The sequence below is a fragment of the Phasianus colchicus genome, chromosome 12 (genome assembly GCF_987193195.1).
Source record: "Phasianus colchicus chromosome 12, bPhaCol1.hap1.1, whole genome shotgun sequence".
NCBI lineage: Eukaryota > Metazoa > Chordata > Aves > Galliformes > Phasianidae > Phasianus > Phasianus colchicus.
Genome location: NC_143447.1, coordinates 5,341,495 through 5,357,528, shown reverse-complemented (window position 1 = coordinate 5,357,528; position 16,034 = coordinate 5,341,495). Strand labels below are relative to the sequence as shown.

The window sequence follows — 16,034 nt, the reverse complement described above, 5'->3', positions numbered from 1 at the left end:
AAGCTCCAGATCGCTGTGGAACTATTTCATGGCTGAATCTTTACTCATGCAACTTAGTAATTCTCTTGGAAGAAGGTGTGCTTGATTATTCTTAAATACGCTACATTATGGAGGGAACTTGCAATACAATAGATTAGGCTATTTTCACTTATGCCAAATAAAGGTAAAAGATAAAATTGTATTAAACAGATCAGAACAATTTGTCCTTGAAAAAATAGGACTAGGGTGCTCACTGAACTTAGTGAGTACATATTTGTATCAAAGCACCTGGAAGAAACCTCCTTCTAGCAAAGAAATGCAAAGCATATGCTGGGAAAATAATTACACAAGCTATGAAATGAGGACAATCTGGAAAGCCCAGCTCTTCATACTGGGCTGTACTGTCCTGCTTCTAATTGTAGTCAGTCTACGCGTAATTAATTCTGTGTTGTGAAACTAAGCATGAGCTTCCCTGCTGTGTGGAATTCTGAAAGGAACTACATCTGCAAGGAAGTGCCTTCACACTGCCTCTGCATTTTGAACACCTAAGTGAAGACACTTGAGATTACCATAATAATGTAGTATTTTTTTTCTCTTCCCTAGCCACCAATACTTAGAAGAACTGCTAAGAAAAAGGCTTGTGCAGAACTTCTCATGAAGTACTGAGAAATAAGGTTTGGGTACTGTGTGCCATCACAAGCTAGTTGTCATGTGGACACAGGTTTCGTAAGATTTAATCTTACATGTAGTAGAAACAATGCTCTGTGTGGCAGAAGTGTTATTAAGAGAAACAGGATAAAAACGTTGATGGCTTTTCATTTAGTTCAACATGAAAAATATTTTCAGACCTTTATCAGGCATATTCCTCGTACATCATTCTTTCTCCCTTTCTTATTTTTAGCAAATGATTTCAGCTAAGAACCTTGATTGTGAACAAAGAATTCTGGGTTTATAAACTAAAAAAATACTGCACAGAAGCTTTTACACTATTCATAAGAAAGTGTGCTTTCACAGTCACGAGAGATGGCACAATATGATTTGTACCTTTGTTAGAATTCCATCTTCTCGGTGGTTCTTCTGTAGGACATGCTGAAGTGCTAGCTGGATCTTCTGTTGGAGTTTTTCAATTTTTACCTTCTCCTGAAGCCATGAACGATCTAAATACAAATGAAGTTAACACCTCTAGTAGTGCATACATCAGTCACGGTGCGTTAGGAAATAGTCTGTTACCAATTCATTTTTCCTATTTGCAACCTTCCTTCCACTTCAACAGTTTTACATAGGAAATGAGTTTCAAAATTAATAGCTTTTGGAAGACATTTATTACTTGCATTTAAAATTACTTTTATGAAGCCTTCAATAAGAAGATTGCAGCATATCTGAATAAGATTCATTAATTATTTGCTAATAAGTTCTTTAAAATGCAGGATATTTACAAAATGAAGCTAGCCCCCTTTTAGTGAGAAATGCATAGATCACATAATGAACAAGCAGTTGGAGTGGATCTTCTTACTAAGATCTACAGTGGCATACAGAAAAATCAGAAGCAAATATTCAGCTATTAAAAAAGTGCTCCTAAACTTCTAGCAGAAAAGAAGTATTAGGTACTACATCTGTGGCAGAACTGAGTGATTCTGTGGCTTAAATACTAAAGAGACAAGGCAAACATATTTCCAGCATGGCAAACAGCATGAGAATGTATTTATGATGTAGTAAAACTCACTGTTGCTAATAGATTCCTCCAGAATTTATTCCTGTGATGGTTTAAAACTGTATTTTTCCTTGGGTGTTATGTCAGACACAAACTGAATTTCTGCACTAATATTTTGTTTCACCCAACCTGGTAAGCCTTCCCAGTACCTGGGGAAGTGCGTGAATCTGTTTGAGATGAAGTTACTTCATTCATGGCTATAGCAAACCCAGGCTGACTCTTGTATGTCTGGCACCAGAATTCCCAGTACCTGGTTTCACAGAGGTGACAGATACCTAAGCTACCATGGTATGCAACCACCTCAGTACATTTGTTCCATGTCAAAACAGCAACCCTACTTAACAGATCTGAGCTGGCACTGGATCAAAAAGATGTGGACATTGCATGCTGTATGATAGCACTATTTAAAAATACATTAAAATAAAAGTGAACTCTGCCATAGAAACCTAGAATAAATACTCTCTCTCTTACCTGCTGACATTAAAACAAATGCAGAAAACAAAGCTATCTCATCTTCTGTCAGGTGCATAGAACATAAACTTTTTCCAAATTCAAACACAAAACTAATGAAGTCTTCACAACCTGCCAAAAAGAAGGTACAGCTCATGCCAAACTGTTTAAAATTACTTCAAAGCTACACAGTTGCTGATTTAGATGAAAAATGGATGTAAAATACTTAATAGGTAAATGCTTTACTCCTTGAGGACTGATGAGATCTCAGTTATGCTTGAACTTCACCCCATTCCCACAAGTCCCCAGCTATCACATCCTAGCAACCGGTTTTTTGAAGGTTTTGTGCATTGCATCTTTTCTGTGCTTCTGGGGTAAATATAGATGAAAACCAAACCATTTTCAAGCTCAACATTGTTTTGGCTTTGTTGCCTTTCTCCATGAAACTTTCTCATGTTACTGTGGACTGGATGTTTGAAATGTATACTTGAGAAATGCCGATTTTATGAATACTGAGCACACAGAAGAGGGAGGGGGAAGAGGCATACAAGGTACATGCAGGAGCAAAAGGAGAAGCGAAGGTCTGAAAGTTTTTCATGCAGAAAAAGAACTGTGCCTCCTTTCATCCATTCTCTTGCTCACGCAGGTGTAAGTCAGGTTACTGCTGCTGTTACACATGCTGTTATGCAGTACACAAAAGCTGCGCCTTGCTATGAAAGGGATTGCAACCTCTGTTGGAAAAGGGTTCTCCTCTGCAGATCTCAGCCCCCAGCTCAGCTTAAATTTCTGAGTGTACTCGGTAGCAGCTGAAAGTTTTGTTTCATTGGAACTAATAGCAGATAGAAGCCCATATCTGATACTGCATTCTCTGAATTGTTTCTGAGTAGAAACAATCCAACTTTAATACTCTTTCTAATCTAATATCTTGAGGTGTTTTGAAAAGGCAGAGAGTACTTCAGTAATTGTACGGCTTTCTTCACTGCCATATTGCTACTGTCATTTTTCACTGCCCTCCAGAAGAGCTTACATCCCAAATCTATACCCAATTAAACTCTTCCTTTTAAAATGAGCGTAAGTATGCAGAAAAGAAGAAATAAAAAGGTAAACAACGGTTTAATTAAAAAAGAAAAAGAATTAGAGTATTTCAGTATTTTACCTGCAAATAACTAGATTTTGCATATTACTTCAGAGCAGTAATGTCAATATATCTAAAATTAAATTTAAAGTTTCTCTTTCTTTTCAACTGGATACATCAAGCTTTACATGAGTTAAGACATCTGGGCTTCTGTTGTTTACAAGTATCTCCAAACTGCTCTACCCTGATCTAAGTAAGGAAAGTGCTGGATTTCAATACCAATAGTCCTGCATTGCAAGGAGCTACGATGTTCTAACTCCTGAAATCAGCTTGGCCTCAAACAGCTGGCACAATAACTTACAAAATAAGCAGTTTGAACTTTTCAACTGTTTTTTTATTTGAATACTACAGTCTCTATTTTTTTTCAAGGCAGCTGTCTTATGCTTTTCTACCTTATTGTTTCTTTGTGTGGTTTTAAAATACAACACTTGGTATTTCCTTACCTAAGGACTTGAAAACCTCTGGGCTAGCATACTTGCCATCAAAGTAGACTGTGTTGTTCTGGGAGTCAAAGGCACGGCACATTCTGATGAACACAACCTCTAAAGACCCTAAAACAGAAACAATGTATGTTTGACTGTTTAAATAGAGACTTCAGTTGCAAGAAGTGAGATAAAAATTCCCTGGTGCTCTGCCTTCAACATAGATTGACTAGGGCAGTAGGTTTCTGTGGTGTAACAAAGAGTAACTTGATTTTATAGTACAATGAAATTATTTCCCATAAAGTCCTTTACTAGTTTTTGCTAAAGTAACTTAGTTAATGCTAATAAATATTTTTATTAGAATAATGAAGTCTCTGAAGTCAAAGCAGTTCGTTTAGATCTTTACTCATGAAGCTTTGACAGCTTTGTTCAATATCTGTAAACTGCATTACTTCTACAGCATCCTGCGTTGAACCATCTGGACTTTAACTTGAAATATATTATTCACTATTCATAGGCCAAATAATAAAAAAAAAAGGATCCAATGTCTTCATTCTTTCACACTTAATTGCTCCTGTAGTTCACAATGAAAATTTCATATGCAGACTTGAACTCATCATAGAATCATAGAATGGTTTGAGGTGGAAGAAATCATAAAGATCATCAAGTTCCAGTCTCCCTGCCACAAGCAAGGACACCTTCCACTACATGGAACGTGTAGAGAAACTAAGAAAGCATATTACTTCAAACAAAGACATAGAGGTTTTTTTCTTGTATTATTTTAAATTATCATTGTATAACACATGTATATATATATACTTATATATATACATAATCACTCTATATAGGTAACACTGTCCTCAGTCAAAACTAATAGAAGTAGACCTTAAAATTCACCCACATACCTGCTTTTAAAAGCACAATTTGATCATTTTGACACAGTTCCATAAAGCCATCAATGCGTTTGGCAAATTCCACTACATACTGTATAGCTTCTGTTATTTTGACTGCGCATAATTGCCACATTACCTCCCTTTGCTGTTTGAGAGAGAAGAAAAATTGAAAAGTTACTAATTAAAGTTTGGAAAGCTCGTTTTCATACAATAAGACTTAGCTCAAAAACTAAGCAGAGCAAATGCTCTTCAGCAGTCCTGGCTACAGTCTGCTTGTAAGAAAAGGAGCGTTAACCTCAAAGTCAAAGCCTCATGAGGATAAATGAAAATGCAAGCATGTAAAACTTCTTCAGTGATGGCAGAGAGATCTAAGTTGCAGTATTTTTATTTCATAAGCCAAAAAAATCTAAGTATAGTGATGCCGGTGATTTCAGTGGTAATTCTACTTACTGCATCAAAAGAAAATACCAACTTATGCTAGCAGTGCATAATCACATTTTTCCTATCAACTTCTCTTTTTTGTACTGAATGTAAATTATCTAACAAGCTGGTCTTCATAAGGATACATATAAAGTATACGTATATGAAGATCATCTTGTTAATAACAAAGAAGGCATGCAATTAGTGTTCTTCTCAGATGTTAATGATAATTCAGAATGAGAGTACCTAACAAGTGGAAAAAAATATTCTTAAAGGTTAAGTATTTTTTTTGTTGTTGAAATGAAAAAAAATATTCAGATGTGCTTTAATAGTGCTTCTCAAGATAGTTTTCCAAAAGTAGCCACTTGGCAGTAGTGTGTGCATGGAAGGCATAATGGAAATACAAGGACTGGATAAATCTTGTAGTACCTACTGGAGGCATGGCAGCACTCTGCTGCTGTTCTACAGGTGAAACTGAAACACTGTGACAATTATAGAATGAATCAGGGATACAACCAGGCACCAAAGGCAGGAAATCTAAGTTCTGAGTTTGTAATATCAAAACAAAATACATCATGCAAAATTATGAAGTGTCAAACAAGCCAATGGCTTTTTGACTGGCTCCTATTCAGGTTTTCAATTACCAGATAGGAATGGAAACAAAGTAAGACTGATGCATGTCCTGGTATTGATCAGTATTTCACAGGTCAGCTGTAAAGGACTCTACAGTTATAATCTGGTGCTTCAAAGTAGTTTGTTGTTGTTGTTGTTGTTGGAGGGTGGGGGGGGAAGTGGGAATGATTAGGGAGATTACAGTGTAATAACAGTAAATAACATGCCATGTTGGAGTGAAAAAAAATTCTCTAGTTTCTTATCCAATTTTATCAATAACAGACAAATATACTTCCAGAGCTTTACATTTCCCCATATTTATGGTTAAAATCATAAATACAAAATCACAAACCAAATTGCAACCACCTTGCTCAGTATGATTCTAGCAGGTTTTTTGTTTCATTTTTGTCTTGAAAACACACATAAATGTACATTCCTGATAGTGAACACAAAGCAGTGAAAAAGTGAATTTTGCAGTGTGTTATGGAAATACCATGCTTTAAAAAAGCATGCCACAGTTTAGCATGCTTTTATACCTTGTTCTGATAGTTCTCAATTTCTTCCTGCAGAAAAGTCTGCCATGTTATCTGCTGTAGCTCCTCTCTCAAGTACTGGCAAGTTTCCATGTGAGACTTGGAAATATTCTGTGCAAGATGTTCTAAAAGAAAGACCAGAAAGTAACACACATTAAAAATGCAAAGCTATACCTTCAGACATGAGAAAATGAACATATTCCACTTGCAACTGGGAACTGCAGGAAAGCTTAGGTGTTAGAAGAAATGCTTTAACTGAATATCTCCTTGGATTTTTTTTTTTCCTTAAAAATAAATCAATGCAAACTGCTAACACTGCAGTAAACAAAACAATTTCTGGATCTTAACATACCTTGCCTAGCTCCTAATGGGCCCAGTGCAGCCATTAGAGGGCACTCTGTACACACACACACCCCTCACACACACTCACAATGCAGCTCTGAGATTTTAATAGTTACACAAAGCAGAATCCTTTCACTAGTCTGTAAGATATTTTGGTGAACTTTAATTTATTTTTGAATAAAGAATACTGTATTTGGGACAAACTTACTTCCTAGATGGCAGTGGGTGCAAAAGAAAGCTTGCAAGATCAAAAAGCTTGAGAGATAAAGGCAAAACTCAGTGAAACCTGGGATCATTCCAACTGCTGTCAATTCAGTAAGTGGTCTTGCTGCTTTTAGTAAAAAAAAGCCAGCTTTGAAACCTGGGCTAAGAATTATGCTATGAATTATATTCAGTCTTAAAAATCTTTCTTTTCTACCCTGACTCTTTGTATGTGTCTTGTCTTGTATTTTAGCACACGGCAAGTAGACCTGTCTCTGCAGTTGGTACTTCTGCAGATTAGACCACCACTAAAAGGAAAAGCCTAAAGCCACAAGTGCAAGATCCTGCATCTGAGTGGGGACAATCCCAAAACATCAGTTCAGATTGGGTGATGAGTGGAGCTGAGAGCAGCCCTGCAGAGAAGGATGTGGGGGTAACGGGTAGATAAAGGACTCTATCCCTTAGGTGTAGCGACAGGACAAGGAGTAGTGGCTGTAAACTAAAAGAGGATAGGTTTAGATTAGATATTAGGAAGAAACTGTGGATGCCCCATCCCTAGAAGTGCTCAAGGCCAGGCTGGATGGAGTTTTGAGCACCCTGATCTAGTGGGTGGTGTCCCACTACTTGTGGAAGCTGAGTAAGACTGGTGATCGTGAACATGGGCGTATAGCTTTGGTGTATTTCAGTGCAATATTTGTTTACCAGTGTGTACTTAAACATTTATTTTTCTCACTGTCAGCATCTGACAGCATTATTCCTATGCCCTTGCAGGATACAGAAAGTAAAATATTACCATGTTATTCACTAACCTCAGCCTCAGTTCTGGACTGTATTTAAGCACACACTTAAATACTTTCATTGAACAGCCCCACCTTCCTAAATTGAAACCTCAGTCTAGAAGACAAACATTCTTCAGAGGTTGTTTGGCAATGTCAATGCTGGGCACCCAAATCACGTTCCATAGGGTTTAAATGCAAGCACTGTGTAAATAAGGGTAAGGAATATGACAAACTTATCTTATACTAGTGCTCCAGACTGAATACCTGGCCTACGAAGGAGAAGCCCTTTCTTTTTTTCTGTAGTTTTAATGTTCATCTTCTAGTAATTCCCATGAGAACATTAACAATCACTTACTGAGACAAAGCTGTAAGCATAGCTTTTATCTTATTTTTTTTTCTTTTTGGTTTTACTAAAGGTATTTGAATTCAAGTGAGATGCAATGTTTTGGCTGTCACAACATATAATATTGCAGAGAACTGCATTCTGCAACATAAGGACATAAAACATCTTGTCCCTTCGTCTCTGCAAAAATTCTCAAAAAGAACATAACCTAAAACGAGCAGAATTTCTCATCAAATACTTACCTCTAATTAAAACCAACAACAAAAGAGACAAAACTATCTTGAAATAGACAATTCTTCCAACTTTTAGGTTGTTTTCATAATGAAATAGGTAGCAAAATAATGTCATTTAAACAAAATAAATGTTATGAACTCCTGATTGCTTATATAAATACTAGAATCTTAAAACCATTTCTCTTATGTCCTGTTTCAGTTTGCTTATGACCACTCGACACAGTGTTCTCTAACTTAAGACCTGGATGCTAACAAGTCATAGTAATGGAATTCAGCCTCCCTGTAATCACTAATCACTGAGGGAAAGGTTTAAAGAAAAATGTGCTAATTAATGTGGTCATTATACGGATCTTAGGGAAGTTGTCAAAACATGCTACATCAAAATTTTTTCTCAAGTCTGGAGCTAGATTCTCTTCAGCCACTGGAAGGGTGAACTGCCCTCTGATCAGACCGATGTTTTGGTTCCACATTTCCCAGGTACAGATAAAGAGCAGAAAAAGATAAAAGACGGTCCATGTAACTTTTTGTTAGGAAACAGAGTTGAGCTAATAAAAAAACAATCAAATGTTAAAAAAAATCTTCAAATAAAGAAATATTCCATTTCCTCAGCACAACAGATTATCTTGTTAATAAGTATTCAGAACATTCTACTACATGAATTGAAAACAAAAGCAACACTACTAGATCTGATCAGTGACAAGCTTATGTGACTTTTAGTCCACTTCTGTAATGTGTTCAACCATGTACCACAAATAATTAGGGTATTGTGCACACAGAAGAATGCCCATACATGCTCACAGCTGTTTTGAAGCAGCATTCTTGCTATCACCTGGCTACATGTGTCAATTTAATCCAATGGGTACTATCAAGACAATTACAATGGAAGTTTTTCTCTCTCATTACCTAATTCTGCCATGGACACAGTTGGAGAGGTCTCCCCATTTGTAAAAGAACAATAAGGGAAGAAGCCCGATGCTGGTGTGTAGTCACATATTGGTTCTGGTTTGATTCCATTAATATCAAGACCCGACTGATCTGGAGAAGGTTGTATGTCTAAGTAGAAGCTGCTAACTGCAGAGTCTGCTTTGCTACCTTCAGGGGTATGCCCATCAATGTAATTACTGAGGTCGTCGTGTAGCTCTGTTAACCCATTGGTGGTGATATTGTACGTTGGTGTTAGTGGTTCTGCCTCTCCTGGCTGCTGCTGATGATCTCGCTGCTGCTGCTGCATTCGATGTTTCTGCACCTCTGCATACAGGCTGTCCCTCTGCTTTTTTGACATTCGACCAAACTTCACAGCTGAAATGCAAAAACGAAACGTTTCATTTCTATTACTCCAGTAGGGAATATTATTTGTCTTGGGTCTTTAATACTACACTGAAGGGCACAGTATAAAATGTAAATCAGCAAAATGGGTAGACCTAAGAATTATTCCTGTCAATTACAGGTAACATAGCAGCATCAAGTACTCTTTCCATGTACTTAGCATGCTACTGAAGACGACCGTTAGAAGTTACTGTTTTAGCTTAATTCATTAGCTTTCCACTTCTGTGCCTAGAAGATTTTCTTTTATATCCACTGTACTGACTGTGCATCTCTTGAGCATTCAAATCCCACCTAGGAAAGAGCAGAGATGAACTGTTCAATTACCACCAGCTGCATATTCGTAATTCCTAAGAGTTCCTAAGAATACATTACATGATTTCTGGGACCAGCATCAGCTATAAAAGCCTCACAGTCTAACAAGATGGCCACCACCTTATATGCTTTTACAGAAAAGCAAACATACTTGAGGAACTGGTCATTACTAGTCAGTACCATTTCAAGTTTTTAGTTTCAAGCCCAATAAAAAAATAAGACAATGTAATTTAAGAAGTAAATGTAACCTGAAAACTTATCTCCTTCCTCGGGCCTCATGTGTGTAGCGTAATGCACATGTATGTTGCATACAACATGCAACACTGCTGTGAGATACAGGTGAGAACTTGAATTAAACCTTCAAATTGGGTAAGTGAGGGCAACTTCGTTACATCTTTGGAGGAGGTGTACTGATATCAGCTGCAAATCCAGTTCTAATAAGAGTTATTTATGCTTCCATTTTACTGATAGGTGGATTTCATCATTACACTAGGCTTAACTTTGAGCTCAATAGCACTGGAACACACTTTCTTCAGAAATCTATCATTGACAAAAAAGCAAACCACAGCATGGGCTTGAAAAAACACTTCACTTATTTTCTCTTTGTATTTTTTCCATTATTCATTTTACACACATTTAACTTCTGTATATGTTGTAAAACAGTTCCGGTCCCTGTCAATATAGCAATGTTACAAGCAGCTACAGGATGTCATAAATTGGAAGGAATACAGAGAGGAAGTATTAACATTAGAATAGAAACTGCATCTTCAGGTGACCAAAGACAAAGCACTTAGCTGTGAACTACAACAGAGGAGTAGAAAACCAACCAACAGGAACTTCGTATGTCCCCTAAGTTATAGATATTTATCTAAATATTCAACATAAAAACCACTCTGATCTCAACAATCAGCTTGATGCACAGTATCTTTTAAATCCTTTGTTATTTCAGGTGAATACATAGTATATTCAGTATTGTTTTACCTTTTTTTTTGCACTTAAAGTGGGGTTTAGCAGAGCTTACCATCTCGAGACATCCCCACAGCAAGGCATTTCTGTAATCGACAGTGTTGGCAGCGGTTTCTACTGGTTCGGTCAATCAAACAGTTCTTCTGACGAGGACAGGAGTATGTAGCATTGCTTTGCTGACTCCTTCTGAAAAAGCCCTGTGATTGCATTGCAAAATACAAGTCAAGAAGCTGTTAACTAATGGAGTGAATAAAAACTCTGAGAGGTAGCATACCTAGCTGAAACTGAAGTTCAAGTGCACTATAGTCACTAAAGGAAGTTAAGAGGTTTTTTTTCCCTGGAAACAAACAAAAACGAGTAAACAGTAGGAAACGATTAATAAAATGGTGTTATGACATGTAAAGGAATTGCACATTTCTTCACCGATTTCTGTAAGTTCTGTGTGATGTACGGCACATGATTATTTCCAAACGAGATAATTATAAACCTAGGTTTCCTTATCATTTCTTGGTCAGCACGGATATCCAAAACAAGGAGGATTTCAACAGCTAGTTAGTTCAACCTGATAGATACCCTTTTCTGCTCTTAGAGATGACAGTAGCAGGCTCTGATGTTCAGCCTCACCAGTGTATGTATGTGCTGAAAAATACACAACATGATACTGAACAGTTCCCTCTATAAAGAATTATATATATATTAATAGTTCAATGCTGACAACTGAGTTTTCATTCAACTCAGTACAGGGTTTAGATTTCTAAGAGGATAAGGGGGAAGCTGAAACAAGTTCTATGCACTTGTTTTCCTTTTGAGTCAGCTAGAATAGAAAACCCTTCCCCAAAGAAAAATTAAGGCTGGAAGGCTGAGCAGTAGATACAACTTAGTTCTCTCCACCAGACTGTGCACATTATTAATCACTATGCCAGCTGCTTGTTTTGAAGTTCATTTCATCTTTTTGCCACAGACTGCCCAAACATAAGGTGGTGTGTGTAATACCAACTTCACAAGGATTCTGAGAAGGTGTAGTCATTCTAAAGAGGCATCTGAGATCAGTGAGCACAGTATTTTAGTTTTATGTTGCCACATAATGGATTAATTAACACTGCTGTAAAGAAAATACCTCCTCAGAAAGGCTGGGCACCCTTTAATTAAAGTTGGACTTTTACCAATATTCTGTTTATTTAAAGACAGTATTCTGGAGTCCCTCAGCACATGCACACTCTGTCCAGACACTTGGTGAAATAAACAAGAAGGACTTCTGCATGACAAGTAAGAGGCTACCTAGCGAATTTCCTGCAGACAGGAAAATGACAAAATGCTGAGTTAAAGCCATATGCTCCAAATTTTGAGAAGGGAAAAAAATCGGCATTGCTTTTAATGGTCAAAGGTGAAGTATAAAGAAAAGGTCTTGGTTTCTATCTGATCTTCAACTAATGTTTGTCAATAGGGAGGTGGTAAGTCACTGAGACTGAGAGCAGTGCATGTACTGAACATTTCACCTTAAAGAAAACCTAAAATACCAAGGAAATTTCTAGGTACCATTCCAACATGACTGATCCCTCTGGAGGAACCAGGTCTTAGATAAGTAGACAGCTTAATTTCCAGTTCTGTTCATTTCTGTTCACATCCTTAGTGGAGCCTGTCACTCCAGTGCATGCAAGGACAATGCAATTCACAGGAAAAACAGGATTAGGTATCAGCACGAGCGATGATTTACTGATCAAGGTTCTGCATCCCTGCATTATCTGTCCCTTAAGATATTCAGTTCTCTCAACACTTCATCAGTTGCCCTGAATGACGTGCTCATTGATGAATGACTGTATTACACTGTCTGCCACCACCGCAGATCCTGTAAGTCAGCTTTATCAATATGTAAGCTGAAACTGGCCCAATAACCTCAGCTATCTCTCCATTTTCTTTTACTGGGACCTGTACTGTGTCTGCATTGCCAATTAGGCCTATTTCTCTCTATTAAGAATATTCCTGTCAAACTGAGGATTATTTTTAGTATTATAATGGAGAAAATACTGAGCTTTTGCTTCTTCCAGATTTTCCCTAGAGACATAGCTGCTCAATACATTTTAGTGTACAATATATCAGCTAACTTACAGCTTAGCTGAGTTTTCAGTAGAGCAGAACTGCCTGAAACTGGGGCCTTCACAAACTCTTCAACTTCACAAATCAGAGATGTAGATAAGTGCTTTTAAAGACAAATCATGCAATATTACGTGGGCATGCTGAAAACATCAGTAGTACCTAAAGCAGAAAAAGCTTGCTCAAATTTTAGAAGTGAACTTGAACTCTTCTAGAGCTCAGAAATATTGTGAGATTTGGGATGGCAGTAACAATAAGGTTAAACTCCATTAATGAAGGCTTTTAATCACAAAAAATTTTCAATGTTGTTGACATTTACCTGTGATTTTTCTAACCTTTTGCTGGTCCTTGGTATCTCACATTATTCTGAAAATATGTGGCGAAGCCCCTTCTTACAGGTGCCTTTAGTGAGTAAATACAGTTTCCCTACTAATTGCTTTTTTTTTCTTCTATCAGGAGAAGGAGAGTACTGTACTGTGTTGTTGTGCTATTTTTTCCCCTTTGCCAGAGGCACAGAGCTAGCTATAATTTTTCCATCAGGAAGGAGGAGGTGTATGCATGTGTGGTACACGTGTATACATTCAATCATTATGCAAACCAGCCAGAGCCACATACTCTTAATTGCATGCATGTTCATAACAACCATCATTTGACATTCTTCCGATTGCATAATGGGCCACAGGCAGATCGGACCCCTCTTGATCAAACAGACCAACAAAACTGTTCCTGCACTAAAAGATGTCACCACGTTACACTGCTCTCTGACTGATGGCACGGGCTGAGCCAAGGTCCCTGGTATCAGTGTGTTTGTGAGTGTGTGGAGCCCTGCCGCCTTCTGATGTCAGGATGAAGAGGCAGCTGATTTTGATGAGGCGTCATTGAGCTTTGCCCATCTCCCTTTTTATGTTGCTGTATTAACACAGTGCCAGAAGAAGTGAAGAGCAGATTACAAGCCATCTCTACATTTCAGACTCCTATTTATATACAAAACAATATATGGTTTTTCATATGCTGCCAAAAAATCAAGTTTGGAAAAAAAGGGCACAAGAACTTTTCATCTGCAAGTCAGTTTGAATAACAACTTGTTAAAAAAGAACTTTGAAATGTAAATAGCAGTTTTCACAGTCTATTAATAGTTCCAGTAGCTTTATGTTCAATGGCTCTGTACTACAGACGTCTGTGTCTAAGCTTCCTGCTTCCAAGGGGAAAAATCCTGTTGTGATGCTCTGATGTCACAAATCTCACCACACAGACTCCCTCTCCAGTGCAGCACGGGTTGAAATGCTGATCTCATGTTTGGTCTTTTGACAAATTTTCATTTAATGAATTGATTCCTACAGTTCATTAAAATACCCACTTCCATTTCTGTATACACATATGTCTTAATTAGCTGCTCATTGGCTGTTTAATTACAAGAAAACAGCTGACAGCTGCCTTGCTGCATCCTAATGGCAGACGTTTTGGAATGACTGTAAGCAAGCCTGTGACAAAAAAGACTTATTCATAATCCCATGATTTATGGCTAATACTTAAAGTCTTCCACGTATCATTAAGTTTTGCAATATTCTGAGCAATTAACAATTAGTTGGGAGGGTTCGTTTTTCTATAGCAAACTACATCCAATTTTCTTCAAAGAAGCATCAGAAAAATATACTTTCAAATGTAAGAAATGTAAATATTCAGAGAGGATTTTAACCCTTTTATGACAACAAACATGATTTTAGTTACAGGGGAAAAGAATACTGTGAAAATATTTTTAAATGAACTGTTAATAAAGTATTTGCTAACCAAATTTTAGCACCACTGAAAACAGAGAAAAACATTCAGTTTTACCTACACAATAAATCCAGGAAATAGATTTTGTTTATCAGGTTATAAAAAGCTTATGAGCCCTTTTTGTAACATAGCTGATGAATTTTCTGAGACGTTTTTCTTGAAATTGGTGAAACAAAAAAATAAAATATTTCAACAGCATGAATTAAAGGTACATGTTTACAACACCACTGTGACACTCTGCGTTCAGAAATGAAAAATCAACTACTACATAAAGTGAATGTCTCAATGGAAAAAGAAATGCAAGATGGGAGATGATACCAAGTATTGTTTTCTGAAGTAACAAATAGGGACGATCCTCGTATTTGCAATGAACACCACCACCTGATATCTAAAAAGATACAGGAGACAGAAGCTAGGAGTTATAAATCTTTGAAAATAAGAGAAATGCTCAGTAGTGCCCTGCATGGATGGTTTTGAGTTCAACTGCAGGCACTGAAATAAAGAGAGGTGTCATACTAATACAATTGGTACTGTATTGTTCATGTCATTTGAGCATGAACTATCACCGTTGACAGAAAAATCAAGTAAGCTGCATTTGCAACTTTGAAGACAGTTCACTGCCAAAATATTTGTTTTGAAGTAAACGCTCTGCTATGCCCTTTTGAAACATTCAAGTGTTTTCTGACATCAATTTCTCCTTGTAGCGTCAAAGATGCTGTTGATGTCTCTCTTAAAAAACTGAACTAATTTTAAAGAAAGATGCATTTACTGATCTGTACAACTCTTTCAGTTCTGTCTAATTCTTCACAACATGTCAAACAATATCTACTGCCAGGGGGCGAGGGAGCAGAAGGGAGGGACCACGCACAGTTAATGGCCAGAGGCCAGAACTTAAATAAATAAATCAATTAATCTGATAACAGGTCAATAGGCCAATATGAAGCAGAAAACACTGAACAGAACCTTTAGGTGTGATAAATGAGTGTGGCTGTATACAGACCAGTCTCCTCTCTCACCACAGTGCCTAACACAGAGCAAATCAGTTCCTGTAACAGCTGAACAAGCGCTCCATACAGATTTTAGTTTTTTCAGCAGTGCTACTACAGTACTACTATTTTCAATATTAAATATGGGAATAAACTGTTATTTCCGAGTGATGCAACAGGGAGGCATTCTTCATCTGTGCTTATAATTTTAGGTCTTAAATGACTCCTCTTGCATCTCCATCATGTGACATATATTGGATATCAGCAATGGTCAGATAGAAAAGTCTTTCAAAATTTTCTTTATTTATCATAAGCCGTCCACAGGAGCCCTCCTAGCTCAAGTATAAAACAGAGCTTGGCTACAAACTTCATTTTTCAGTTAAGGGAGAAAAAGCGGTGGGGATGTTATTATTTTTAATGCAGATTCATATCAGACAAATAGGTTGATTGGTTAGGAGTACTCAGTGTACTCCTAGTGTACTCAGACGTTTGTGTAAAACACAGCCGATAACATCATAAAAACA

General features: G+C 37.2%; 1 protein-coding gene across 6 annotated transcripts in view; it reads right to left on the bottom strand.

Moving 5' to 3' along the window:
- RORA (RAR related orphan receptor A) overlaps positions 1–16,034 on the bottom strand; it is a 398,577-nt gene that overhangs the window by 5,535 nt on the left and 377,008 nt on the right. For 5 of the 6 annotated variants that reach the window (XM_090148734.1, XM_090148735.1, XM_090148736.1 and 2 more), the window contains 7 exons: positions 10,713–10,854; positions 8,957–9,352; positions 6,159–6,280; positions 4,603–4,735; positions 3,719–3,826; positions 2,162–2,272; positions 1,024–1,136 (listed from right to left, as the gene is read on the bottom strand). In XM_090148734.1, coding sequence (XP_090004860.1) covers positions 1,024–1,136; positions 2,162–2,272; positions 3,719–3,826; positions 4,603–4,735; positions 6,159–6,280; positions 8,957–9,352; positions 10,713–10,854 — 1,125 coding nt within the window. The remainder of the gene's footprint in view (positions 1–1,023; positions 1,137–2,161; positions 2,273–3,718; positions 3,827–4,602; positions 4,736–6,158; positions 6,281–8,956; positions 9,353–10,712; positions 10,855–16,034) is intronic. The other variant, XM_090148738.1, reaches the window with a different exon arrangement.